General features: G+C 47.0%; 10 protein-coding genes across 10 annotated transcripts; 6 read left to right on the top strand and 4 right to left on the bottom strand.

The window, feature by feature from the left end:
* Positions 1–554: 554 nt before the first annotated feature.
* N7483_002802 (serine/threonine-protein phosphatase 2B catalytic subunit) lies at positions 555–2,532 on the top strand (the record flags this gene model as incomplete). Its single annotated transcript, XM_057086239.1, has 5 exons — positions 555–672; positions 747–1,078; positions 1,154–1,411; positions 1,481–2,418; positions 2,475–2,532. The coding sequence occupies 5 exons, from the start codon at positions 555–557 to the stop codon at positions 2,530–2,532; spliced, it is 1,704 nt and encodes a 567-aa protein (XP_056952388.1).
* A 535-nt stretch (positions 2,533–3,067) lies between these two features.
* Positions 3,068–5,098, top strand: N7483_002801 (uncharacterized protein; the record flags this gene model as incomplete). Its single annotated transcript, XM_057086238.1, has 3 exons — positions 3,068–3,437; positions 3,528–3,663; positions 3,730–5,098. The coding sequence occupies 3 exons, from the start codon at positions 3,068–3,070 to the stop codon at positions 5,096–5,098; spliced, it is 1,875 nt and encodes a 624-aa protein (XP_056952387.1).
* Positions 5,099–6,949: 1,851 nt separating this feature from the next.
* On the top strand, positions 6,950–8,638 carry N7483_002800 (DUF1996 domain-containing protein; the record flags this gene model as incomplete). Its single annotated transcript, XM_057086237.1, has 3 exons — positions 6,950–7,124; positions 7,180–7,336; positions 7,399–8,638. 3 exons carry the CDS (start codon positions 6,950–6,952, stop codon positions 8,636–8,638), a joined length of 1,572 nt encoding a protein of 523 aa, XP_056952386.1.
* Positions 8,639–9,986: 1,348 nt separating this feature from the next.
* Positions 9,987–10,745, top strand: N7483_002799 (uncharacterized protein; the record flags this gene model as incomplete). The annotated part of the gene is made up of 2 exons (XM_057086236.1): positions 9,987–10,404; positions 10,462–10,745. 2 exons carry the CDS (start codon positions 9,987–9,989, stop codon positions 10,743–10,745), a joined length of 702 nt encoding a protein of 233 aa, XP_056952385.1.
* A 535-nt stretch (positions 10,746–11,280) lies between these two features.
* Positions 11,281–11,499, top strand: N7483_002798 (uncharacterized protein; the record flags this gene model as incomplete). The annotated part of the gene is made up of 1 exon (XM_057086235.1): positions 11,281–11,499. One exon carries the CDS (start codon positions 11,281–11,283, stop codon positions 11,497–11,499), a length of 219 nt encoding a protein of 72 aa, XP_056952384.1.
* Positions 11,500–13,397: 1,898 nt separating this feature from the next.
* Positions 13,398–14,804, bottom strand: N7483_002797 (arylsulfatase; the record flags this gene model as incomplete). Its single annotated transcript, XM_057086234.1, has 3 exons — positions 13,398–14,167; positions 14,205–14,644; positions 14,782–14,804. The coding sequence occupies 3 exons, from the start codon at positions 14,802–14,804 to the stop codon at positions 13,398–13,400; spliced, it is 1,233 nt and encodes a 410-aa protein (XP_056952383.1).
* Positions 14,805–15,977: 1,173 nt separating this feature from the next.
* On the top strand, positions 15,978–17,136 carry N7483_002796 (uncharacterized protein; the record flags this gene model as incomplete). Its single annotated transcript, XM_057086233.1, has 3 exons — positions 15,978–16,089; positions 16,148–16,302; positions 16,354–17,136. 3 exons carry the CDS (start codon positions 15,978–15,980, stop codon positions 17,134–17,136), a joined length of 1,050 nt encoding a protein of 349 aa, XP_056952382.1.
* An 82-nt stretch (positions 17,137–17,218) lies between these two features.
* On the bottom strand, positions 17,219–19,495 carry N7483_002795 (Oxoglutarate/iron-dependent dioxygenase; the record flags this gene model as incomplete). The annotated part of the gene is made up of 6 exons (XM_057086232.1): positions 17,219–17,896; positions 17,952–18,283; positions 18,566–18,794; positions 18,864–19,067; positions 19,135–19,382; positions 19,447–19,495. The coding sequence occupies 6 exons, from the start codon at positions 19,493–19,495 to the stop codon at positions 17,219–17,221; spliced, it is 1,740 nt and encodes a 579-aa protein (XP_056952381.1).
* Positions 19,496–20,103: 608 nt separating this feature from the next.
* N7483_002794 (putative amino acid permease) lies at positions 20,104–22,183 on the bottom strand (the record flags this gene model as incomplete). Its single annotated transcript, XM_057086231.1, has 9 exons — positions 20,104–20,285; positions 20,341–20,743; positions 20,795–20,917; positions 20,972–21,315; positions 21,365–21,485; positions 21,540–21,841; positions 21,896–21,944; positions 22,007–22,027; positions 22,085–22,183. The coding sequence occupies 9 exons, from the start codon at positions 22,181–22,183 to the stop codon at positions 20,104–20,106; spliced, it is 1,644 nt and encodes a 547-aa protein (XP_056952380.1).
* A 1,278-nt stretch (positions 22,184–23,461) lies between these two features.
* Positions 23,462–25,225, bottom strand: N7483_002793 (Zn(II)2Cys6 transcription factor; the record flags this gene model as incomplete). Its single annotated transcript, XM_057086230.1, has 1 exon — positions 23,462–25,225. One exon carries the CDS (start codon positions 25,223–25,225, stop codon positions 23,462–23,464), a length of 1,764 nt encoding a protein of 587 aa, XP_056952379.1.
* Positions 25,226–25,435: the final 210 nt, after the last annotated feature.

Here is a 25,435-nt window from a genome sequence, read left to right as displayed (position 1 = left end):
CGCTGTATTCTCTGCCTGAGGTGTCTAGAGGGTTGCCCAAGTTAATGTTATGAAGACCTCAGGCTGTCAGTGGGCATAGATATAGTATGATCATTGGGCCTTGTCATCGGAACATTACCTTAATTTCTTGGTTATACTTTCTTATATAATTTTAAATATATGTCTGACATTATTTTGTTATGATGGATTTTTGCCCCCTTCGTATTACGGTCCACACATAAACCTGAAGGCGGTTCAGAAGAATAGAGAGAGGAGCTAAGAGGCCCAGCCCGCTTATCCGATTTGTTTCTCTTTTTCCCAACTGCATCCCCATCAACACGCGACCCGATTCCTCTCCCACTGGGTCTCTTTGGATTGAAAACCTCTGTTCTTGTGCTAGGGGCTTCGTTTCTGTCATTTGTTTCTGGGTTGTTATCATCTAAGCATACTCAAGACCACACCCCGCCACCCGATCTCCGCGCGATCATATCCCCTCTCCCTTCTACCACCCCTCCCCCTCCCGCCCCTTACTCCGGTCCCCGAGTCTCCCACAAATATCTCATTCAGAGTCAATAATGGATCGGAATCTTGCGCGCGCCGTGAGGGAGAAGAAACCGGTCCCTGAGATCGATTTCTCCCTACACCAGATGGAGGATGGTTCTCAAGTGTCCACACTGGAACGAGTCGTTAAAGGTAAATTGGTCCTACCGGATCATCTATCACTTTTGACTGGAATCTCATTGCTGATGTCTGGTATGAACTTATAGAGGTCCAAGCGCCGGCCCTGAGCACCCCTCCCGATGACATGTTCTGGTCTCCCGACGACCCTTCCAAGCCTAACCTTTCTTACCTGAAGCAGCATCTGTATCGCGAAGGTCGTTTGACCGAGGACCAGGCGCTATGGATTATCCACGCGGGTACAGAGATCCTGCGCTCCGAACCCAACTTGTTGGAAATGGATGCCCCAATCACTGTCTGCGGTGATGTGCACGGACAATACTATGATTTGATGAAACTGTTTGAAGTCGGTGGTGACCCGTCAGAGACGAGATATCTGTTCTTGGGTGACTACGTTGATCGCGGTTATTTCAGTATCGAGGTGCGTCTTGGGTCCGACTTGTGTTCGCACAAAAATTTCGGTTGTTCGCGCGGCGCTAATTTTGGATTGTTATAGTGTGTACTGTACCTCTGGGCGTTGAAGATCTGGTATCCGGATTCCCTTTGGTTGCTGCGCGGTAACCACGAATGTCGCCATTTGACGGACTACTTTACCTTCAAGCTTGAGTGCAAGCACAAGTACAGTGAACGGATTTACGAGGCCTGTATCGAATCCTTCTGCTCTCTGCCGCTGGCGGCGGTTATGAACAAGCAGTTCCTTTGCATTCACGGTGGTCTCAGCCCGGAGCTGCACACCCTCGAAGACATTAAAGCCGTATGTTCCCTCTTGCGCTCCTTGAAACTACGTCGTGTCATTATGACAGCCTACTAACATACTGAGAAGATTGATCGATTCCGCGAGCCCCCTACTCACGGTCTTATGTGCGATATCCTTTGGGCTGATCCATTGGAAGAATTTGGCCAAGAAAAAACGGGCGATTTCTTCATCCACAACAGTGTTCGTGGCTGCTCTTATTTCTTCTCCTACCCCGCCGCTTGCGCCTTCTTGGAGAAGAATAACCTGCTTTCTATTATCCGTGCACACGAAGCTCAGGATGCCGGCTACCGCATGTACAGGAAGACGCGAACTACTGGATTCCCAAGTGTGATGACCATTTTCAGTGCTCCGAACTACCTTGACGTCTACAACAACAAGGCAGCTGTTCTCAAGTACGAAAACAACGTCATGAACATTCGTCAGTTTAACTGCACACCTCACCCTTACTGGCTTCCCAACTTCATGGATGTTTTCACCTGGTCCTTACCGTTCGTTGGTGAGAAGATCACGGACATGCTGATCGCAATTCTCAACACCTGCTCAAAGGAGGAATTGGAAGAAGATGACACACCCGTTTCAGAGAGTATCCCCGAGACCATCTCGGAGTCGGCGGAGTCGGGACCTGTTTCGCCACCCCTGCCAGTGGATACCGAGTCCAGCGAGTACAGACGACGTGCCATCAAGAACAAGATTTTGGCCATTGGTCGCCTTTCTCGTGTCTTCCAGGTTCTGCGTGAACAATCTGAGAGTGTTTCGGAGCTCAAGACGGCGGCTGGCGGTCGTCTTCCGGCCGGTACACTCATGTTGGGTGCTGAAGGTATTAAGCAGGCCATTCATAACTTCGAGGATGCCCGCAAGGTTGATTTGCAGAATGAGCGTCTGCCACCTAGCCAGGAGGAGGTTATGAAAACTACCGAGGAGAACCGCCGAGCCGCGATGGAGCGTGCTGAGCAGGAGGCTGCTAACGACAAAGGGCTGGCAACCGTTGCCCGCCGAATCAGCATGTAAGTTCTTTTCCACGATTCTTGATTCATTATAGTGCAAATCTGACATAATATAGGTCTGCTGGTTCTGGCCGCAACCGTCGCCAACGCGATAGTCAACCCAAGGAGGCTTAGGCTGACTGTGGCTTTGACTGAATTGATATCATGACACGATCTATGCCTTTCCTTCCTGCCCTCAAGCGCGCGTACACACGCCCTTCTGCCTGATATGATCGACACGATACCCTATCTATCTGCTTGGTTCCACGCATTGCCTGACTGTTCATTTAAACTGATGGTCAAAGAATGGCTTCAGTCCACTTTAACGTGCATCTCCTGAAAGAGGGAGGTAGTAGATCTTTGCCCGCTATAGTTGGACTGAATGCTGGCGTACGGGATTTCAAGGCGAGAAAAAGAATATCATGTAATGGAGGTTTTAATTTTACCACAATTCAATTTTTTGCAAACCAACCATGATATAATCCAACAAAAATCAATGTAGATTTTATAGTTTCTCGTACCTTTTACCATGCGTCATTGCATATACGGGGCCGAGTTGCCAAGCCCGATTGCCCGCTCTCACTTCCCGATCTTTCAAGCCCTTCGTTAACCACCAGCCAGGTCCCCTCGAGGACACAATTTTATTCCTCGCTATTTAACAGACCAAATTATGCCTGCCAGAGTACGCAGCTCGCTCCAAAGGAGCATCGCGCGTCCCTTGGAAAGGGCTAGCACCTTTCCCTCCAAGTCCCCTTCAATATGTCGCCGAGCGCTGTCGACGCGTACCGCTCCGAAGACCTCTAGCATTCGCAGGATTGCGCATGCGCGCCAAAATGCTTGCCTTGCTCCTTCAATCGTCTCGCCATTTTCTCGCTCCTTGACTACCTCTACTACTATATCGACGGTCCCATTGCGGTTCAAGGAGCTTCACGATGCGCTGAGCGGAGTGAAGGATGCGGCCATTCAAGAAGTTAGCGTGAGTCGCTTACAACTTGCGCTGCGTGGATTGGAGTCGGAGGAACCTTTGATTCGTATCGCAGGTGAGTAAGCCATCGAGTCTATGCTTTCTCCGTACCAGCCTTCTCCGGTGGATTGACCGATTGACTGACCTGCTTGCTATTCTGTTCTAGTGCTCGGTCTTGATAGTGTGGATTCTGCGCGGAGGCTTGTTCGATTGCTCCTTGCTGATCCCTTAGGTCAGCGCGAGAGCTGGGAAGATATTCTTGATGGTTATGAGGGTGATCCATCTCGTGGGTTACTGATTCGGTGAGAAAGCTTGCAACATTCGTACAACCATGACTGTGATGCTAATTTTTTGGTACTGATTCATAGATACGGCGAAATCTCAGAAACTATTCATAACGACCTCATCCCCACCGTTGCGGTTCGATCACCTATCTTAAAGAATGGCAACCTTGAGATCCTTGTCAGCTCTATTGGCTCTGAGTCGAATTCCACAGGAACGGCTCTCACAGCTGATACCTTCCTCGTCCCCACCATTACCATCCCAATATCACAGACGGGACGCCATAATTTTATCCGGTACCCAGTTCACCGAAGCATTATCTGCGGGAAGGGAGCAGATGGACTTGTCGCATTCAGTTCACTTATTGGACAGTCAGATTTAAAGAATGAGGTGGAATCAGTGCGCGGTGCTATAGAGCTCTCTGTAGAACAACAGAGCAGTGGCGCAAGGCTGTCATTTGTGGATATTGAACGGGCAACAAAAGCATTGGATGCCATCCGGGAATCCGTACAAAATGCCACGGAGTACCAGCGTGGTTGGAGTGGAAGTGGAGTACAGCCAGTTATCGATTGGCTTGCATCAACTTCCCAGACCACCAAGGAAAACGAGCTGAATCCAGCATTGGTCCCCCTGGTTGAGTCTTTACTGAATGCCGCGGACGAGGGAATTACCGCCCGTGATTCCAAGGCTCTCCAGGATCAAACAGTGGGTGTTGCCTCCCAAGAGGTCCGCTCCGAGCTTGATCGTAGTGTCATGACTTGGGCTGAGCGCGGACACTCTGAGCTGCGCAGCTCCCTCGAAGCAGGTTTCGCTGATTCCCGTTGGCGGGGTCTAGCATGGTGGAAGCTTTTCTGGCGTGTGGACGACGTGGGCATGATCACCTCCGAGATTCTGGAGAGGCAATTTCTCCGTCGCGCCGAGCGAGAGGCTATCTGGTCTTCGGGCAAGTACCAGCAGGCTGGCCTGCTAGACGAACCCCGACCATCTCCTGAAACCCCCTCAGAGTCTACACCTACCACACCGCAGTCAATCATCCCTCCATGGCCAACTCAGATCCCTGACATGCGCACCAAACTGCTCACTACTACCGTCCCTGCTCTCCAGGCTCTTGCTCAGCGCCTCGTGCTCTTCAGTGTGTCTACCACTACTCTAACCTCTGCCCTCTCCGCCCTCACATATCTATCTGTACCATCTGCCTCTGTGTATGAATCAAGTACTATCGCTGCAGTTGGTCTTATCTATTGTCTCCGTCGCCAACAGAAGAAGTGGGCCGCTGCCCGTGAATTCTGGGAAGAGGAGGTCCGCGAAGAAGGCCGCACTTCTCTACGAGAGACCGAGGATATGATGCGGAAGATCGTCCGTGAGGGTGGTAAAGAGGTGGAAGATTTAAGAGATCATCGTGCACGAGAATCTGTTTCTCGTGCCCGCGAGGCTTTAGAGAAGATGAAAGTTTGATTTCTTGCCTCTAGTGGGATATCCTGTATATGTACCTTGACTCCATGATAGAAGTTTATCTAAATGTACAATCTACTCTGTTATGTGCGAGCATTTGAATAATGGACATGAATTCCAACATTGAACTTGAATAGAGGTGATACTGTGGGGCCTGGATATATCCATTCAAGTTGGTGCGTCCTAGTATACAGTGTCATTACATCAGATGAATAGCAGTCAGAACCCACGGACACAATTACCCGGGTCATATCTAATCTCAAATTTGAGATTCCGGAGATCTGATGCGCACTGGCATGGAACAAATTGAACTTGAACATTTTTTGGCACGTTCCCTCAAATACCATTTCTAGGCAACATTTCAGCATATGCTGTGTGTCCAATCCGGGGCCATCGCAGGGGCAGTCTTGTCCCTAAATCACAACCCTGAACTACAACTTTCATCTCAATCAAGACCCACTGTCACTGCCATTTCAAATACTATTTCTTAATGGACATTCAAGTTGTTTCACTTCCAAGATTCCACCTCCAGTACTACTCAATCTCTCCGAGCCTCAGGCTCTTTCAAATTGTCACCAATACTTCCTCTTCCTATGACTCGGAGTACCCACTCTGAGTTGGATAGTATATATTCGAGTTCACACTGGCACTTGAATCTCAAGTTAAACCTGATGACATCTGGAAGTCGCGGGCCACTGGCACAATTCATCTCATTTCCAACTTCAACTTACTAGTAAAAGCCGTGAGGTCGCCATCGCAAATGTACCCAAGTGCACATGTGGTCGGATTTCCAATTCATTTCCCGCACGAGCCTACTCAATATTGTGACGTTTTGCGTTGACCCTGTGGAGATCAGGACCATTGATATCGTGCCTTCTAGGGATTGGTCAAGTCTTCATGGAAGGACTGTACCCTGAAGAAGATCCTATCACCCTATTTGCGGCATTTTCCCCAGCTGGCAGTGGCCCTGTATGTCTTCATTTATCTTAAGTTTTATACTGGAGGAGCTTCCCCTTTGTCCTTCTCTCATCTCGTTTCCCCTACCCTTCTTCTCGTTGTATACTTCAACTTGTTCCTGTTTATCATGATATAGAACTTTGAAGGTATATTCAGTCACTCCTTGCCCCGGCTGCTTTTTGTTCTTCCTTTTGTCCTTCAACGCACTTCACTCCTTTGAAGGCATTTAAACCAAATCCTTAACTTTCAGCGAGAAGCCTTGTAAGAGCCCTGGGGTTCCTTTATTCCATAACAGATCGCTCTCTTATAACTTTCTGTCTACACAGATACAACCTGGACACTTGAACGAGGGACCGTCAATAAGATCTTGTTTATTTGCCTACGTCATAGAGGACGCGTCCAAACTTGGAAGATATCACGGTAAGCTGCATACCACGATGGCACTCTCCCGCTATCCCCGGGGCCGTATCCCCCTTTATACAGGTGTCTACCCTGACCAGGGGTGGAAGCCCCGAAGCAAGGGATCATTCCGAGCAAAGGGTGGCTCCATTGGATCTCACATCCTCTCGAATGGAAACCCTTTCAATGACGCTTGATTGGGCATTGGAATCCCACTTGGCAACCTGCCTTCAATGAATTACGGCTTTCAAAAATGCGCGTGGGGCCCTGATTTTGATTTCCTTTCCAATGCTAACATACATCCGACAGCGACGCCCTCGACAACGGCTGATATACAACACACTTACCACATAGCGCCACTCAACCTCGCTTCCGCAACGCCATACCGATTGATTCGGTGCTCCTGGAGAGTTCAATTGGCATTCAATCCCTTTTTCGTGGAAGTGTCACTCGTTTACAACCCCGGCTGGTTAAGCTAGTCCATTCCTTCGTTTCAAAATGCATCACATTCAATTCCAAGCTGCTCTTGCAGCCTGTATAGCGATATTTCCGCTCTTTACTAGTGCTTTCTGGCGTCTGCCATGTCGCGGGCGAACTGGTCTTGCCCGGCTGGATCCTATCATCGACCCGGGACAACTATCATCGCATGTACATTCCGTTCATGGCGGCGGAAGTGAGCTATCCCAAAACCCTGCTCTCTGGGGAAAAGATGCTGACAAGAAGTTCAGACTTTGGCATGGACTCGGATATGCAGATCCTGAGGGAATCGAATTGTACCTCGTGTGGTGTGTTACAGGATATGTCTGCCTATTGGACCCCGGCACTATACTTCATGCATACCAATGGGACTGCTCAAGTGGTCACTGAAGTTGGAGGCATGCTTGCGTACGTTTAAAGCTTCGTTCCCTTGTTCAAGTTATCAAGACTTCATACTAACACCCACCAAGCTACTACTTACTCTACGGAGAGAATATCCAAGCATTCCCAAACAACTTCCGAATGGTTGCAGGTGATCCCTTCCAGCGAAATTTCACTTGGCCCATCCCCGATCCGCCCAAGTCCTCATGGTCTGGTGCACAGGTTTCCCAGGAGGCACTACGCCAGAAAGCGATAGGTTTCAACTGCCTGAACTACAATGAAGCCGCCGAAGGATCCCTCATGCGTCATTATATGCCAAGCAAAGAATACCTGGATGAGAACTGTGTCGACGGTCTCCGCCTGGAATTGATGTTCCCATCCTGTTGGAATGGCGAGGATGTCGACTCCCCAGATCATAAATCCCATGTTGCGTATCCCGACCTGGTCATGACTGGGACCTGCCCAGAAGGATACGAGACGCAACTGGTCTCCCTTTTCTACGAGACAATCTGGGACACCTACGCATTTAAAGATGTAGACGGGTATTTTGCGCTGGCGAATGGAGATCCCACTGGATTTGGATACCATGGAGATTTTCTTTTTGGTTGGGAAGATGGCGTTCTACAACAAGCCGTGGATACTTGCACAAGTGAGACCGGCATTGTAAACGATTGTGAAATCTTCGATATTCAGGAAGAAGAAGATCAGCGTCAGTGTTTCTTTGAGCAACATTCCCTGCTCCAAGATGAGAATACCCAGGTGGATGCTGCCGGTTTACCAGGTGGTGTCCCTATTGAGTGGGGGCCTGCCTATGCATCCCCCAAGTCTACCTCATCATCCTCGCCTCGTCCAGTCTCTACTCCACAGGGATTCCCTATTGATATCCCTCATTTCTCTATTCCCCACCTCTCCTTTGATTTCTCGATTCAGGCAAGTGCAGATACCCCAGATGCCCCAGATGCCAATGGGCAACCTGTCTCAACAACTACTCCGGCTGCGATCTCTACTTCCGCTCCCAGCCCAACACCAACACCCACAACCTCTATTAAAATCGATCCTATTGCTGAGGAAATCATATACCTGGAGCAAGATGTTGTTGTCATGATCGACCACGATGGCGCTCCATACTCTACCAGCAGAGGAACTATGCGGACTGTTTCAACTGCTATAACTACCGCCAGTGAAACATCTACCGTTGTTTCATATGTTGAAAGAGACACAATCCCAACAGAACCCGAAGACCAGGATCAGATCTTACACCACGCACGCAGACATGTCCACCACCATGGTCATTTGCATCAGCGAAGAAGCTATGGAAAAACATTCTGATCAAAAACAGTCGGCGGATCGAGTCTGCGCTGGCGTAGGTTTCGATCGCCAATGTAACTCTACCGGAGTTCCAGCAGCCTCCTCGCTGGGTCATTGGACTGCGACCGGAACATTCCATTCGTGTACATGTTTTCTATTGCCTATATTGGACGCTTCACATCGGGTATTTGGGATAGTCTTGAATGATTATAGTGATATTATTCCTGCTATTTGAAATAACAGAAATTAATATGACCTGACCTGACCCAAGACACACATGAGGCTAGACCCCTTGATCGCCTGATTCAAATCAAATAAGCTTATTTGTAATCTCCGACCTTAATTGAGTATATCCTCGCGGCTGAAACTGATCTATGAGGTATAAAATTCGAGGGTGGAACGACAGCAAGAATGTCTTGCCTAGATCGGGCTAGACGTACCATAATTATAGACCGCGTTTCATACTACCACAGCACCAACAGCTGCGATCACACTCAGACCACCTCAGCCGATGTCTTAGAACCAACATCTACAAAAGAAAGGAGCTGGGAGTGAGTTCTCAGTACTGTGTGACCCTACAAGCGGGACGGATGAGACACAAGAAAGACTTGAGCATGCGGTGCAAGAACCATCAGAAAGGACCTTAACAAGCTCACGCACCTAAAATGGAAGTACAAATTTCAAGCTTCAATAACATCCCCTGTCTCGAATAATCTCCAACGAACCAGAATATTCAGAGTTGCAACGTGCTTATTTTCCCTTGCGATGGGCCATGGCGACAGGGTAAATGGGTATGTAGCACGCGCGATAGCACGAGTTGTAACGAACTTATCTCCCGCCAATGGGTTCCAGAATGAATTGATTTATGAAAATGTCACTCTCTGTTATGCATTTCTGCGGCAATCCCGAGCCCTGCTCACCCTGCAGTGCCGTGGAAGGTTGTTCTCGACCTTTCATCCCTGGCACGAGTGGCGAGTTGACTTCTCTATTGCCTCATTGCTATTTTTATAGCGAGGTCAGTTTATCACACCATCTATTATTGCTATAGGCCTTTGGTGATGGGTTACATATGGTGTTATCTAATTGCTTTGTTGTTCAATGTCTCTGATGAGGAAGAAGAGCTTATGCTGAGCTACGGCTACGATGTTTCTGATGCATGATGCTGACGATAGGCTGCCGTGAGAACGTGGCATTCATTCAAATGTTATGAGCAAGGACGAGCAGCTCATTTCAGGTGAGAGAGATGAGGTATATAAGACCCGAAGATCTCGAGGAAAGAAAGACTCCGATCAGGCTTCCAGACGTTTTAGAAATCAATCAGTTCACTCATCAATCCTCACTCTTTTTATTCCAAATCAAACCAGGCAAGATGGGCTCACGTCAGATCTTCATTTCTTTCCTGTTGCTATGCACCGCTATGGCATTCCCTCAAGAAACTGCTGTACACGACCAAGCGCAAGCAACTGTGTCAGTCACCGAGGCCGCTGCTCCAGGTGTGACTGCTGCAGCTGTTTTACGCTGTACTGATGGATCGACGGTTCTCCATACAACCGATTGCACCATGGGAACCCCGATATCGTTCTGCCATAAGAAAGCGCCCCCAATCAAGTGCAACAAAGGGTACTTCCCTTCAGTCTGGCATCCAGACCATTGCATGGAAGAGTCGACCTGTTTCCCCCTGAACGCAGAATGGATAACCACCGAGTGTTCCAATGGAGGAATTGCGTACTCGACCAAGACCCTCTTCGACGGGACACTTCCAGGTGGAAAGTCGACTGTTATTAGTGGTAAGAGAAAGGAACCATTCTTTTGATTTGGATATGATTATGCTAATCCATTGATAGCGGTTTCCTGCTCCTGTGCAGAGGATCAATGGTATAGCATGGCGCTGCGAGAGGGTGGACTGGGAATGGATACGTTCTGCATGCCATATGGGGAATGTCCACCTGGCATGATTACTTCTACTAACACCAATGACTACTGTGCCACGGCTACTGCAAATGAATGTGCAAATATTCCTGCAGAGACAGCTTACTGTCAATGTGCTGATCCGACTGAAAGACCGATCTATCCAGATTGGCCTGGTCTTCCTGCCATTGGCTGTGAGGAATGGGACAAAAATCATTAACTGTGCACTCAAGTTGATACTAGCTTGAGTCTCCGGTATACTTGTTTGGACTTTTGGTCTTGGATTTGGTGCTTGAATGAATTATTAGGTGGGAGATTGCTTGTTTCACAAGTTTAATGTTTAATGTGAGCTTCTGAGCCGTTTCGAGGTTGAATTTGGTAATTTAGTCCGGGGTCAGATTTTTTATTTCAGACAGAATAATGCAATGGACAGGTGGTATTCATTTCTTAGTGGAGTAGTCATAGTATTATTATTAATTCAAATCTATGTTTTGCTGATGGAAAATGTGCTAGACGAGAACGAATAATGCCCATTTTGCTTCTGGAATAATAAAAACGATAATACGATGTAAGTGTAAGACTGGGCTTAGAGTCCAATTCTCAATAACCAAATTATTCAAGTTATCCTGCGAAGAATTCATCCTTGACACATGGATGAGATTGAGGGGCTAGCTATGATACTATACAAGATCTGCATCGGCTAGACTTCCCTTTTGGGGTTGGCCCTCATACGCAATCGCGGCATTTCGGGAATAATGGCATCGGACACCACCCACACGTTGCTTGACCAGGATTCTAGGTACCATGTTGGCGGAGATTTAACCGATAACAAAATATGCGGCGAGCCCAACGAAGGTCCAATGTCCGACGGGCCAATGTCACAGCTTGCACAAGGTGCAGAAGCCGAAAGCAGCGGTGCGATCAAAGAATCCCGGCTTGTTCATATTGCGAACGCGCTGGCGCGGAATGCGTAAGCACCGATATAGATGGTGATGCTGTGCCCAGAAGGCTCACTTCGAATCTAGTACCTGGCCTTAGTTTTGACGTCGAGTTAATATGGTTCCATTTATATGAAAAGTCTCGAGGATCGTGTTGCATTTCTTGAGGCGCAACTAGGGTCTGTTGGTGAGGTCCATAACACTCAAACAACATTTTCAGATCTTCCATTGCCTACAGAATTGAATAGCACTGGAGACCCTTTGGGATTGTTTCACAACAGAGTGGAAGAATCTACGGACTTGGTTGCTCAACTTGCAAGCGGATGCCTGCAACAAGAACATTTTGGTACAGAACATAAGAGCTGTGATGGTTTATCAATGATTCAATCACCGCTTTCTGACGCGGTTTCCAGACTACCAGTGACTGAAAAATCGCATGGCCATTCTATTTTGGATGAAATACCATCAGAAAGAATAGTCGCTATACCGAGTCGAGAATCAACCATCAAACTCCTCGATGTTTATTTCGAGCACTGCGATTTCTTCTCTCCGATTCTATTATCTAAAGAACAATCTTTAGACATGCTTGAGCCCCTTTACGGCGATCACACACCTGATCCGTCTCTAGTGAATGTGCATTTTCGCGCGCTCGTCGTATGAAGGACATCCATATTGCTCCTTAACCGGGTCGATTTCACAGTCCCACTTTCCAAATCAAAGAGCTATTTCAATGCTGCAATTCATTTACTTGGACAGAAATCTCATATGATTTGCACAGGAGATCTGAATCATCTGACAAACCTGCTTCTCATCGTCCAATATTGTTGCTTTGCAGCCAATATAACCGCTGCGTGGCATTTTCTTGGTCTTGCTACCAGACTTGCAATTGAGTTGAATCTGCACAAAGAACCTACCTCGAAGTCATCGCTTACGCAGACCGAAAGAAACGAGAGACGTTGGTTGTTTTGGTCTATGTACACATTCGAAAGAAATCTCTGTGTTATCATCGGTCGGCCATTCTCCCTTCCAGATGGAGCCATCGAGACACCTCTTCCAGTACAGGATACTGAAGAGCCACAGCGCGAGCTTGCTATCCATTTAATCAAGCATCGTCTTTTTGAATCTGAGATATACTCAATAATCTACGAGAAACAATATGCCACAGACGGTATAGCGTTTGACAGAGGAAGATGGAGAGAAAGTATGCATCAACGACTCCAGGAATGGCATTACTCTTGTCCCAACCCACATAAATCAACACACCTTGCGCCATATCAGATATTCAGTGGCCACCTGTTTAATGCGCTGGTCCTGCTTTATTATCCGTCGCGGTATTTTCCAAGTCCAACTGCCGTTGATCTAATTACTTTAGCTTTGAATGCGACCGATGCCATTACCTGGTACAAAAAAGGCTTTCAATCAGGAGAGCTACGATTTTACTGGCGAACAATACACAATCTCTTTCGAAGTGGCGTTGCACTCTTATACTGTGCTCAGAGAGATATCGTATGGCAGATTCCCAATCTTGACTTTTGAAAGGGCAAGAGCATCGATCAACTCGTGCTCATCACTTCTCTGGGGAATGGTTGAAAGATACCCAGCGGGAAAAGTATATCGGGATGTTTTTGATAAATTATCCAATGCAATGTTGAGCCAAAAGGAGGAAGCCAGATTGAATGATGGCCATTCGCTATTTCAGTTGTCTACAGAGACTGACTGGAATTTCGATGACTTGGATTTTGAATCCGATGCCAATTTTCTTGCATCCGGTGCATTTGATACACTGCCATGGGGGTTCCAACCCCATTCATGAGCCACAAAGAAGGGGATATGTACATAGTGGAGTGACATGATATGAGTCTAGAACTGCTTGAGTGGATCCGGGGGCGCAGGATCATATTTCAGACTCCGGTCGAACTCAAACTTGAGTTTCATCATCGGCTGCAGCACCCAGGTATTGAATGAAAGAATATCCGCTCCTCTTTGGGGTCTCGCACAGTGTTAAACAAGTACGGACTTTCAAGGCGCCCGCTCGACTGATTGACCTTGGGCTCCCATACAAAGTGCAACTTCCAGTCTTTCCACTTGATAGCACGTAGTTCCTCTTTGAGATAAAATGGGAATCCGGTTCTTGGACATTTGATTCCTTCAGGATCTTTAAAAAACGCAGTTTGATGAAGTCCGTCAATTGGGCAATCGGATGGGACTTTAGCCCCCGTCATAGATAGAATCGTTGTGAAGATATCGGTGACGTGCACAATCTCGTTGGAGGTCGCACCCCTGGGCACCTGATTTGGCCACCGGATGATGAAGGGCACACGTAGACTACCTTCCATGGCAGTGTGGTATGTCCCCGACCAAGGGCCTGCTGTACCTCGGTATGGCTCTCGAAATTCAGGACCGTTATCAGAAGCGAAGATCAGAACGGTGTTCTCGCGGACACCAAGCTCATCAATGTGGTCTAGGATTTGTCCGACTCGGTAATCCATCTCAGCCATTGAATCGGCAAAGTCTCCCTGTCCTGTCGTTCCCCTGAAGTCATTGTGAGGGAGTGTTAGGAAATGAAGATGCACGAGAGGGTGATAGAGAAAGAATGGCTTCTTCTCCTCGACCTTCCTTGTAAGCCACTCCTTCGATCGATCAACCAGCATCTCGTCGATAAGCCGGCGCTTCTCCAAATCATATACGCATACATTCTCTGAGGCTTCACCAGAATTTCCTTTTATTGTATGGGAGCTCACCAACCTCAGGCGTGTAACCCAATGCGGAGGTGAATTGTGTTTCGTCTGTTGTCCTCGGGATACCGAACCATTCATCAAATCCGCGATCAGAAGGGTATCGACCCGGAATATCACCAAGATGACATTTCCCATGATGGGCAGTAGCATAATAATTTGTCTTAAGACACTCAGCAAGGGTCTTCTCCCATTCAGTGAGGCCTTGCGGGAACCCTGCTGGGACGGATTGGCGACAGCCGGTACGAATTGGGTGTCGTCCAGACATCAGAGCGGATCTTGTTGGGACACAATCACTTTCAACATTGAAGTTATGCAGCAAGAGACCTTCCGTTGCAAGCTTGTCAATGCGTGAGGTTGCAGCTCCGCGAAGAATGCTACCGCCATAGCAGCCCAATTCACCCCATCCTAGGTTATCGGCAAGAATGAGTACAATGTTGGGCCGACTTCCGATCAGTTGACATGATGATGATGATGATGATGATGATGAGTTTTATCTTCAACTATTACACAATGAAGTGGTGGCCACAATTGAGATCATTTCTTAAGTAGTAGAGAGCTATCGCTCACCTCCGATGCTCACTGCCGACTTTGCATTTCACTCATCGTTTAGCAGTCTTCGGGGATGACGCCGTCGCTCACCTCCGACCTTGAAGCACGCAATTTGGATTTGTATTATCGTGACATTTTGACATGACAGATAGGAAACTGCTATTTATTATAGCTTGAGTGATAAATTTTCTCTTCTGTCTGATTTTTGTGTCATTAGCAATATTTTTGGACCATTTGTCAACTTCCAAGATTAACATGAGACAACTGCATACAACAACGAACCTGGAATTCACTTTGATAGCCTCTAGAAAGACCCACATTCAAAATCCTCAGTCAATTTCAAAACTTCACCGCCACTACTGACTAGTAACTAGTATGAAGCCGCTCAACATGCCCCGCAATGCCAATATCCCCATTAGGACGCCGAATGAGGGGCATAGACGTGGGCCACATTGTTATGTGGGATAGCTCCACATTTCCAGCCTGCACCAGTTCTGTTTCGCTGGAGTTTGGCATATCTCCGTTGCTTTGAAATCAGATTGAGGGGCACCATGTTTCGCTTGTGGGTCATCGAAATTATACCAGAGCTCCTGCACGGTATCTTACAGTGCACACTGCAGGGATGCTTATTTTATCTTGCATTATATTAATAGAAGTAGTATACTGGACGTGCATCGGATGGAATGGAGTAGATCCGTAATTATGAGCTTGCCAATGATTAAAAAGGTTACAATTTGAAGAAATTCACCTAGGACAGAGTGTTAGGAGTAAAGAGAGCTCTTGATCTATTTAGCCGGTATAAGATGATTCAATATAGCCATGTTATGATGAAATAAAGTTGGAAACTAACGTGGACCAGTATAGAAGTTGAGACTCGAAATTGATTCCATAATATCATGATGTAACTCTGGAGATGTACCACTGTGAGTGATACATGGGCCATCTTATGCCAGTGTGAAATAGTACCAGATATTATCTTCGAGATCAACTCCCTAATGACCACATTATGACCTTCCAGATACTTCTACTCCTATCTTGGTGAAAAGCGTCAACTTCCGCCCGAAGCCCGTGCGAACCCCGCATCGGCCCGTGTTATGTGGTATGCAAGTTACCTAACAGACCGAACATTGAAATCCCGGTGTGAACTATTTAAGTCCGGTCCACCCACTCGATTCCTCAATTGCTGGTTAACACCTTTATTCTTCTCCAAGTAATACCTCCCTCATCATGTCTGACGCTCTTCCTGAAATGCAGTACCGCCATCTTGGCCGGACTGGACTGAAGGTTTCTGTTATCTCGTTGGGTAGTTGGCTCACATATGGTGGCCATGTGGGAAATGGTAATAATAGCTATCTCATGAGTCATGATTGAAGAATATCCAGCTAACTCTCCCACAGAGACTGCATTCGAATGTATGAAGGCCGCATATGACGCTGGCGTCAACTTTTTCGATACTGCCGAGGTTTACTCTGCCGGTCAATCTGAGATTGTCCTTGGTCAGGCAATTAAGAAATTTGGATGGAAGCAGAATGACCTAGTCATCTCTACAAAGGTAAACTTACCCTCCAGATCAACTTCTCAACTTATTCTAATCCCTTCCTAGATTTACTGGGGTAGAGCCAACGGCTCCAACCCTGATAGACCACTTAACAACGTCGGTCTCTCAAGAAAGCACATCATTGAGGGAATGAATCTCTCACTCCAGCGTCTGGACCTACCATACGTTGACATTGTCTACGCTCACCGTCCAGACCGTGACACACCCATGGAGGAGACCGTTCGCGCCTTCAACTACCTTATTGATACCGGCAAGGCCTTTTACTGGGGTACATCTGAGTGGTCCGCTAGCGAGATCGCGGATGCATGGCGCGCTGCCGATAAGCTCGGTCTCGTTGGACCTGTTGTCGAGCAACCACAATACAACGTTCTTGTTCGCGAGCGCGTTGAGAAAGAGTACCGCTGGCTGTACGAGGCCTACGGTACTGGGTTGACTATTTGGTCTCCTCTGAAGGGTGGTGTGTTGACTGGTAAATACAATGGTACCTCTGCGCCACCTCCAGGCTCTCGGTTGGCTGAATCGGAAGATGGATTTGTGAAGAGCCTGCGAAAGACTGTTGGTGATGATAACTGGACTCGACACTTGGAGCAGACCGCAGCTTTGAAGCCTATTGCTGATGACTTGGGTATCACTACCACTCAGCTGGCTTTGGCTTGGGTTTTGAAGAACCCAAATATTTCTTCTATGATTACTGGTGCCTCGCGCCCTGAGCAAGTGCGCGATAATGTGCGGGCTTTGGCGGTTATTGAGAAGTTGACTGATGAGGTTATGGAGAAGATTGATGAGGCTGTTGGAAACCGACCTGTTGAGGAGAAGCGTCGCTTCTAAACGTATACTAAGGATTAAGAGGATATGTAATTCTAGATGAAAAGTGGACAGGTTTATCCCAAAGAGAATTGAAAGCCAAATCCTAGTCATCGTTCATGTACTTGTCAAATACATCAGCATAAAACATGCGTCCCACATCCTGATGGCTTCGAATCTTAGTCCGTAGCTGACTTTCTCCCCAGGTATCATATTTCCCACGCAAAAATGCCGAATCGATACTTGCCCCCTCCGCCGCTTCAAGAGATGTAATTTGAGGTAAATATTCCTTCAGAGTATGCAGTGCCTCATCCTTGGCCAAGTCTCTTCGCACGCCCTGGAAGAATGGCACACTACACCGCTCCCAGGGTTCAGATAGAACTCGATGAGTAGTCGCTTTACAGACTCCGTGTGTAACCACTTCGAACGCTTGCCCGATGTTCACTACAAAGGTGTCCTCAATAACGGGAATGTCTATCCACTCGCCAGCTTTATTCAACGCTTGTAGGCCTTTCACATGAGGTGGAGATGCTTGAAGTAGAAATGTCCACCACCCAGATGAATCTTTGTGAGGCCCGACGCCTTGTTCAGTGGATCTTTTGGGATCCGAGGGTGGGTAGTGAACTAGTTTGAGACGATGCTGATCAGAGAGAAGCGAGAACAGAGTCTCATGGGGAATTGCAAGAGCCTCTGAAACAAGCTGAAGAAACCGTTCACTAAGTTGTGTGAGCTCTGCAATGTATCTCTCAATGACAACGCGGATCTTCGCATCTTTCCCTGGCCACTGAATAGATGTTAAGTATAAATTCAATAATACCGAATCTGTATGTCAGGCTCACCTGATTTGGACCCTTAAGTCGCTCATATATTGGTTGCTCTGCATCCCATGTGTCGACCAGCTCTGTTGCAAACTCAAACTGTTCCCTTTTATCTTCCAATCCCGCGGTGGTCTCAGAGCCGACATGACTGTATCCTAGGAAATGCGGGGAGCGGTGCAGTGCGACATCCTCCTTGCTTTTGGAGTCAAGGGAGAATAGGATATGGAGTATTTCCTTAAAATCTGAAATGGTTTTGCACGGGACTCCATGATTTGAAATATATAGAAAACCGACTTGCGTGATCGCATGGTGAAGCTGTCTCAGGAGCTCAGGGTGTGAAGTTGATGACTCCGCTTGAGAAAGGTCAATTATTGGAATAGACTGGAAGCAGGATGTCATCTTCACGTAGCGCAATTCTATCTCTCTGTACGGATGAAGATAGAATCTCGGTGTTCAGAATATCATTAGTCGTGAGTCGCGATGGCGTAATAGGATAGGTCCAGATGCGGGGTATGTGGAAGTTCAATCTTGAAGGTTCAATGTTTTGTGAACAATGCTATTAATCTGATAAATAATCTACATATCTCTCTATATAGATTAAATGCATTTTCCACCATCAACTACCATTTCAGTACCATTAATGAAACGACCCTCATCACTGGCCAGGTACAGACACATATTAGCAATATCATCCGCCTCTGTGAGGCGACCTAACGGTACATTCCCGATGAACTTTGCCCTATTCTCAGGAGTATCCTCCATTCCGGTAAACATGGAGAAAAGTCCAGTTCCTGATAGCAGGGGCGCAACACTGTTCACCCGAATATTCTGTGGACCATACTCAGCCGCGAGACCTTTAGTTGCCTGCGGGATAAGTCAGTATCATTTAATGAAACCTAGACTGCTCCATAACTCCCTATTCAAATGACATACATTTGTAACTGCACCCTTGGATGCATTGTACCACACCAGTCCAGGTCGAGGTCGACTCGCACCAGTCGAAGAAATATTGATCACCGAGCCACCGGATCCTTGTTCGATCAAACGGGGGATCACAACTGTGCCAGCAAGATAGATACTCTTGACATTGACCTTGAAGACACGTTCCCACTCATCCTCCGTAACATCGACTGTGGGCTATGAATGTGTTAGTCAACAATAACTAAAACCAAAACCCAAAATCACTACTTAAAATGATACTGACCTTGTTACGGTATGAAGTTCCCGCATTATTCACCAGAATATCCAATCTCCCAAATTTAGAGAATGCAACATCAACAACAGTTCGCCATGCATCAGCTTGTGTGACATCGGTGTGTTGGAAAACGAGGTTGGCAGGATTCTGTGCAGCGACTTTCTCCCCTCCTTCAGTGTTGATATCGGCGACGACAACCTTTGCGCCTTCTTCACCAAAGCGACGGGCGATTGCAGCACCAAAGCCAGAGCCACCACCTAAAAGGGTACACAGAGTTGATCAGTCTGCTTGATAGGAGTAGACTTGAAGGATGTAGCTTACCAGTCACAATGGCAACCTTGCCTTGAAGTCTAGAGCCTTGAGCGGACATCTTTGAAGTAATCTGGTTTTTTGGATAATCTTCAGCTGAAAAGGAGGAGTATTTATAATTTGAGACTCTACAGATTAAGATCAGATTCAAAGAATATCTGGAGCACTTGAGATGAAGGTCACTGTTAGAGATCGGACTATGTTCCGTTTCCCCGCATTGTTCCCCTCTCTGATAAACCTCGGAAAACAAGGCACCATGCTTCTACTATATGGAAGAAACCGAAATAGATTTAATCGGCGTTTCAAATAAGTACCAGTAGTAGGTTTCCTACCTAATCGAATTCTAACTTCTCCCTGATATGATCTTAGCACTAGTGCCCCCGCATAACTCATTAGCGCAAATAACATTTGAATCAGACTCGGAGTTGAGATATTTAGACCAACCACAATCTCAAATGCTTCAAGTTGTAAGAGATTTCCCGGATAAAACAAAATTATATTTCTAAAGTCTCGCAAATGGGAAAATGATAAAGCATTCTAGCAAATATTGTTTCAAAGCGTTTTAAACGCAGAAAGTAGACCAGGGTCGCAGGATTTCATCGAAGTCGGAATGCACGTCCGACTGAGCATAAGTATGAGCGACCAAGTTAATATAAGATCCTACATTCATCACCTGGTGTGACTCGGCTCCCCGTGGTCAGTATGAACCTCAACCTCCTCAACAGTCTCAACAGCACCCTTAGAATCAATGAAATGCGTAATACGCTCATTAGGGAGCCAAGCATTCTCCGGCATGATGAAGTATGAGATCAAAGCAAGAATAGTAACACCAGCCATGATGATCGCGGCATCTAAAGAATATTAGCACCAACTCAAACCTGTGAAGTGAAGAAAGTGGATACGCACAATTCAAGTTGCCTCCGGTAACGGGCCACTCATACGGCGAGAACAACACAGCAACTACCCAACCGTTCCAGAAAACACCAATAAACTGAAATGGCTTGCTCCAACGACCCAAACTCCATTTGGGCTTGGGGAAACGCTTCGGGGTACAGAATAGACGACCCAGACAGATGAGGCCGTATGCGGCGGCGCTGGGAACACCTGCGGCTGAGACGAGGGAAGTGAAAGCCACGTTTGATGGGAGAATGGTGCAGGTAATGAGTGCGGCAACACCCCAGACTACGATAACGGCGTTGCGTGGTTGACCGTTATTAACCTTGGAGACCCAGCCGGAGAATGGAAGGACTCCATCACGGGCGACGGCGAATACAAGACGGGAGGCGGCGATGATGGCAATTGCGGTGTTCTGAAAAGGTTAGTATACAATCGTATTGGTTGTATGTGGGTCTCGTCTTACCAGCCATAGAGCAAGAATGCAGACGACGTTCATGACAATGTGACCGCCTCTGCCCAGAACAACAGCATACAATGGGACGAAAGGTTGTGGGGATCCAAAACTCATCAGAACATCCGGGGTGGGCTATACAACTTGTCAGTAAGTCTCATGAGCCGCATGATATATTGTAGGACTTACTGCGCAGAACAGGAATAGAAGAATGGTGAACAATCCACCAATACCACTGGCAACAGTACTCCAGAAGATACCACGGGCAGCAGTCACCGAGGCGTTCTTGGTCTCCTCGGCAACGTGACCCGAGGCATCAAATCCAATCAAGATACCAGCGGTAGCCAAGTAGGAAAGACACCAGTTCCAACCATCTGGGGCACCGGTTCCGTTGTAAGTGGTCATAAAAGCCTCATGGGCAGAGCGGAAACCCCAAGTGTTGGCAGCTCCAATGGGCAACCAGATGAGGTTCATGAAGAAGTCCAACATGACGAATCCGGCAGATACCCAGAAAACGTACTTGAAGTAGCGTGCTGAACTAATATTAGAGATGATTATCATAGAGAGCGGATAAGAACATACGAGGCAGGAAGTTCAGAAGAGCAGCGAGGGCGAGCAGAACCTCTGTACAGATCCATTGCACAGCACGGAACTTGACACTGTCAGTATCTTTGGGAAAGTCGACATTGAATACAGTTAATTCCTGGAAGAATTGTCAGCACGATCACGTCATCCTTAGATCAATTCTTGAACATACGGCAAGCATATAGTTAGCCGCAGCCTGGGTGTTACTAGCACAGAAGGTGGTCCATGCTGTTGTACTCCACCACGCAACAGTGAAGCCAAGAAGACGACCAAATCGAGGGCCACCAGCTTCGGCTGCCCAAATATAAATGGAACCAGCTGAGGGAGAGGCCGAGCAAACCTCCGCCACAACAGCAGCAGTGATAAAAGTGAAGACCAGGGTAACCAAGTAGCTGGTCCAGTAGGCCAAGTTTCCACCAGCTGCAATACCAGTACTATAAGTGACACGCACACCACCGACAAAGTACAGCGCAGCTAATTTGCATCAGTTCATGTTCATTCATGGTGGTTAATACAGATTCTACTTACCAAAAGTAGTGGCAAAGTTCTCAAACAAGGTGTATGTTCGATGAAGCACCTAATTCACATCAGCCTGTCAACTGCCGATCCCCGGAGCTCATATCAGATCAAAAGACCTACCGGCTTATAGCCCATGGTTTGCTACACAAGATTGGAAATTAGCCCAGATCATTTTTCAATATCAAAATAAGCACTTACCAGTAAAGCCGCATCATCCTTACCCTCTAATTGACTGCGATCACCTTCGCCCTCAACAGGTAACTCGGCATGATCCATAACGAGGTCTTGTTGCGCCATTACCGCGGATTAAGCGACCCGAAGACCCGATTCCCAAATTGAAAAAATCGAACAGGGCGAAACCGATCTCACCCCGTTTATAGAAGCGGATATAACCTCTCTATATGGTGAAAAGGATCCAGAATCTCAAGAGAAAAAAAAATTCCCCAATTAATTTTCACTCCGAATACGGTTACGCCGTTTTGCGCCCCCGGTCAGGAACAAGGTCAACCCCACTGTGCGGGAAGATTAGGGAGCCCGCAGTGCAGTAGTGGAAATAAGTACTCCGCAGGAGAGCTCAAGTGTTCGTTGAATCGATATTAATTAATCTCGGTTATATCGATTCAGACCTGCTGAGAGAGAAAGTTGTGATCGTCAGCATGAATCCAAGTACGAAGTCAGAGCGGGGATATCCCTTACCAATGCAGATCTGATAAGCAGAGAAAAAAAAGGAAAAAAAAAAGAAAAAAAAAATTGGAGTAATTAAAAGTATAATTCAATGGGAGATAAATTAGTCAAAACAAGAGAATGACTTGAATCCACTTGAATCCGGAGCTGTCTCGTCCGTAATGTAGAATGAAAATTTTAGATTCTCGTAGCCTTAGTGGGAACATTTGAACTTGAACTTGAACTTGAATGGATTATGGGGCCATGGATAAAGTGGATATTCTCTAGGATCTCAATTCTAATCCGTGGTTCGTGGTAGTCCAGGTAGTGGAGAGCTCATAGGAGGTCAGTGCAATTAATCATTTCTCCGAATACTAGTAAATCATTAGCGCATCGTATTCTGAATGGGCTGGAAGTGTGTATATTGCGCTTTTGCTAATTTACCTTAATCCCCAAAACCGGTTCCTGTTGACTGGTAAGGCCCACTTACGGGCCGTAGAACTGGTCTGATTAGTGTCAGGTGAGCTTCAAGTTCAAGTTTTTCTTGATAATTGACTCATATTAATATGACCTCAACAATTTTGGTTAATTATTGAAAATTAAATCATACTGATATGAAGTATAAAACTTGAAGTTCATGTCTTGTGCTATTCTTGTCAGCATCGAAAAGGTTGACACCATATGACTTCCCAATGTTGTTTGGATCTGAAATGGAAACTTGAATAGGCAATCTTGTATATGATGTAGTGTCCAGCACTACCATGAGAATTGCTGCAATTGAATCTCGTAAAGGATAACATGTACATAGAGTGAACTATATTGGTATAATATAAGAAAAAGTTATAATGTGACCTAACAATCATGTTAGATCTTCATCAGAAATGAAAACTCCACGCAAAAATGTCATCAGAGTCAAGGAAGGAGAATGTTCGACTTGATCTCATCCAATGTCTCTGTCCAGCCCTCAGGAAAAGTACGTCGCTTGAACCATACCGCCTCCAAGGTTTCCAGACCTTTATCAACATTCTTGAATCCAAACAGCTTCAGCTCCTCCATCGTTTGACGAACATATTGCTGCTCAGCTTCATTTCGGGTTTCCTGTCCAGCAATGAAAAGAGGCCATAGGATCGCCAATTGTCCCACACCCTTCGATAGTTTCCGAATCAAGGTAAGGATACGAGTGATGAGCATATCCAAATAAGCTCTATCTGTGATCCAGCGCGGACGACCTGCACCCGCGACTTGATGAAGATGCACAAAGGTTGCTTTCTCGTAGGCTTCAACACACCCAACATACTCCAGCATATCCGGGAAAGGGAATTGTCGGAGACTTTCATCATCCAGTCCCATATCTCCAAGTAACTGAAGACTGATGGGTGTACTAGCTCGCCAAACCACCAATTGGTTGAAGATTTCTTTATAAACCATGTCTTGGTGCTCTGGAGACATCCATTGTTTATCACGAGCGAAAGTACTAATCGCAGCTTGCACCTCCATCATATGCGACCATGCATAACGTAATTCTACCAATGTCGGGTTATCCGGGGTTGCTGGTGATGACAGGCTGGGGGTTCCAAGATTGTACTCCCACCCACCTCCGAGGGTCTTCCAATAGTTTCCCTCCACAACTGTGCCACCTGGGGTGGCACATGCACCGGCAACATCCAGATAAGAGAGTAAAGACACAAGAAATGACCGGAGGGGATGGTTACACTCGGCGACTCGCTGCTCCTCCCGAGTAGAGGTGCGGCCGGTGTGCGGATAGAAAAGAAGGTTGTAGATCTCGCGGGCACCCTTGAGATGCACGGCCCAATTATGGTTTTGAGAGTCCATCATCTGGCGCTGGTCAGCAACAATTTCGCTTACATTTTGATCATGATCTTGATTCACCTCAAACAAACAAAGTAATAAGCATGTTGCGAAATCCGTCATTCCAAGTTGTTGAGTCGTTCGTCCATAGCGGGCGCGAAACAGCTGTACCACCTGTCCGTATTTACTCATAGCGTGCTGAAGATGTGAGTTGCGTTGTGGTCCCAGAGAGGTATTGGCTAGATGCAAGGCGCCCAGTGCTTGCATAGCACCGACCATGGAAGGAGATGAACGCGCAAAATCGGGGAAGTAACTCCGATAAGGATTGATATTCATGGAATTATCGTAAATAATGAGGAGGGTCGACACTCGATCGATAAAGTGCATGAAGTACCGATCATCTGTTTCTTCAATAGATGCAGGAACAAGACGGGACGGCATGGATTCTTGGAAACGAAAGCTCCTCCATTGTGATGATGCCGTACTTGGAGAGACCACTATAGCCTCAGATGGCTCTGTATCTCTTCCATGCTTTATAGCAAAAGTTCCTGTGCCCGGTATGGTATCGCACGCGGCGGACTCGGTAGCCTTCTTTCGCGTCTTGGAACCCTTGGATGGCGGCTCTTGGTTAGGTCCATAGACCTTAAAGGTCATTCTCCCCTGAGCACCATCACACTCGAGTCCCAATCTCGTACAGTTATTGCAAGTAGGCGAGGCCTCATCACATCGAACATGGCGACGACGACAGGTAGAACAACCGGTGAAACCTCGATGATGCCAGCGGCGGACTCGTTTACGGGGCGGGGCGGACTGCGGGAGGGAGGGCGATTCGGACGGGACTGGTGCGCCCGCAGGGCGAATCTCCATCAGGGAGTAAAATATGGGGTGAAGACATTAAGAACCTGAGGTTCAACACATGGTTCTTATGGGAACTTATAAAAAGGAAAGCAAAAAAAAGAAACGAGACAAGGCTGAGGAACTCCAACTGCGCCAAGGGCGTCGGGAAGCTTAGTGAATATTATTTGGTGTGGCCTGGGTCGATCTTCTCTAGTGGTTGATCGTCCTTCTTCTCTCCAC

The sequence above is a fragment of the Penicillium malachiteum genome (assembly GCF_028827825.1).
Source record: "Penicillium malachiteum strain IBT 17515 chromosome Unknown utg000001l:1.0-8184562.0:1.0-8186909.0, whole genome shotgun sequence".
Taxonomy (NCBI): Eukaryota; Fungi; Ascomycota; class Eurotiomycetes; order Eurotiales; family Aspergillaceae; genus Penicillium; species Penicillium malachiteum.
The sequence above is the reverse complement of the archived record's forward strand: the minus strand, read 5'-3'. Positions and strand labels throughout refer to the sequence as shown.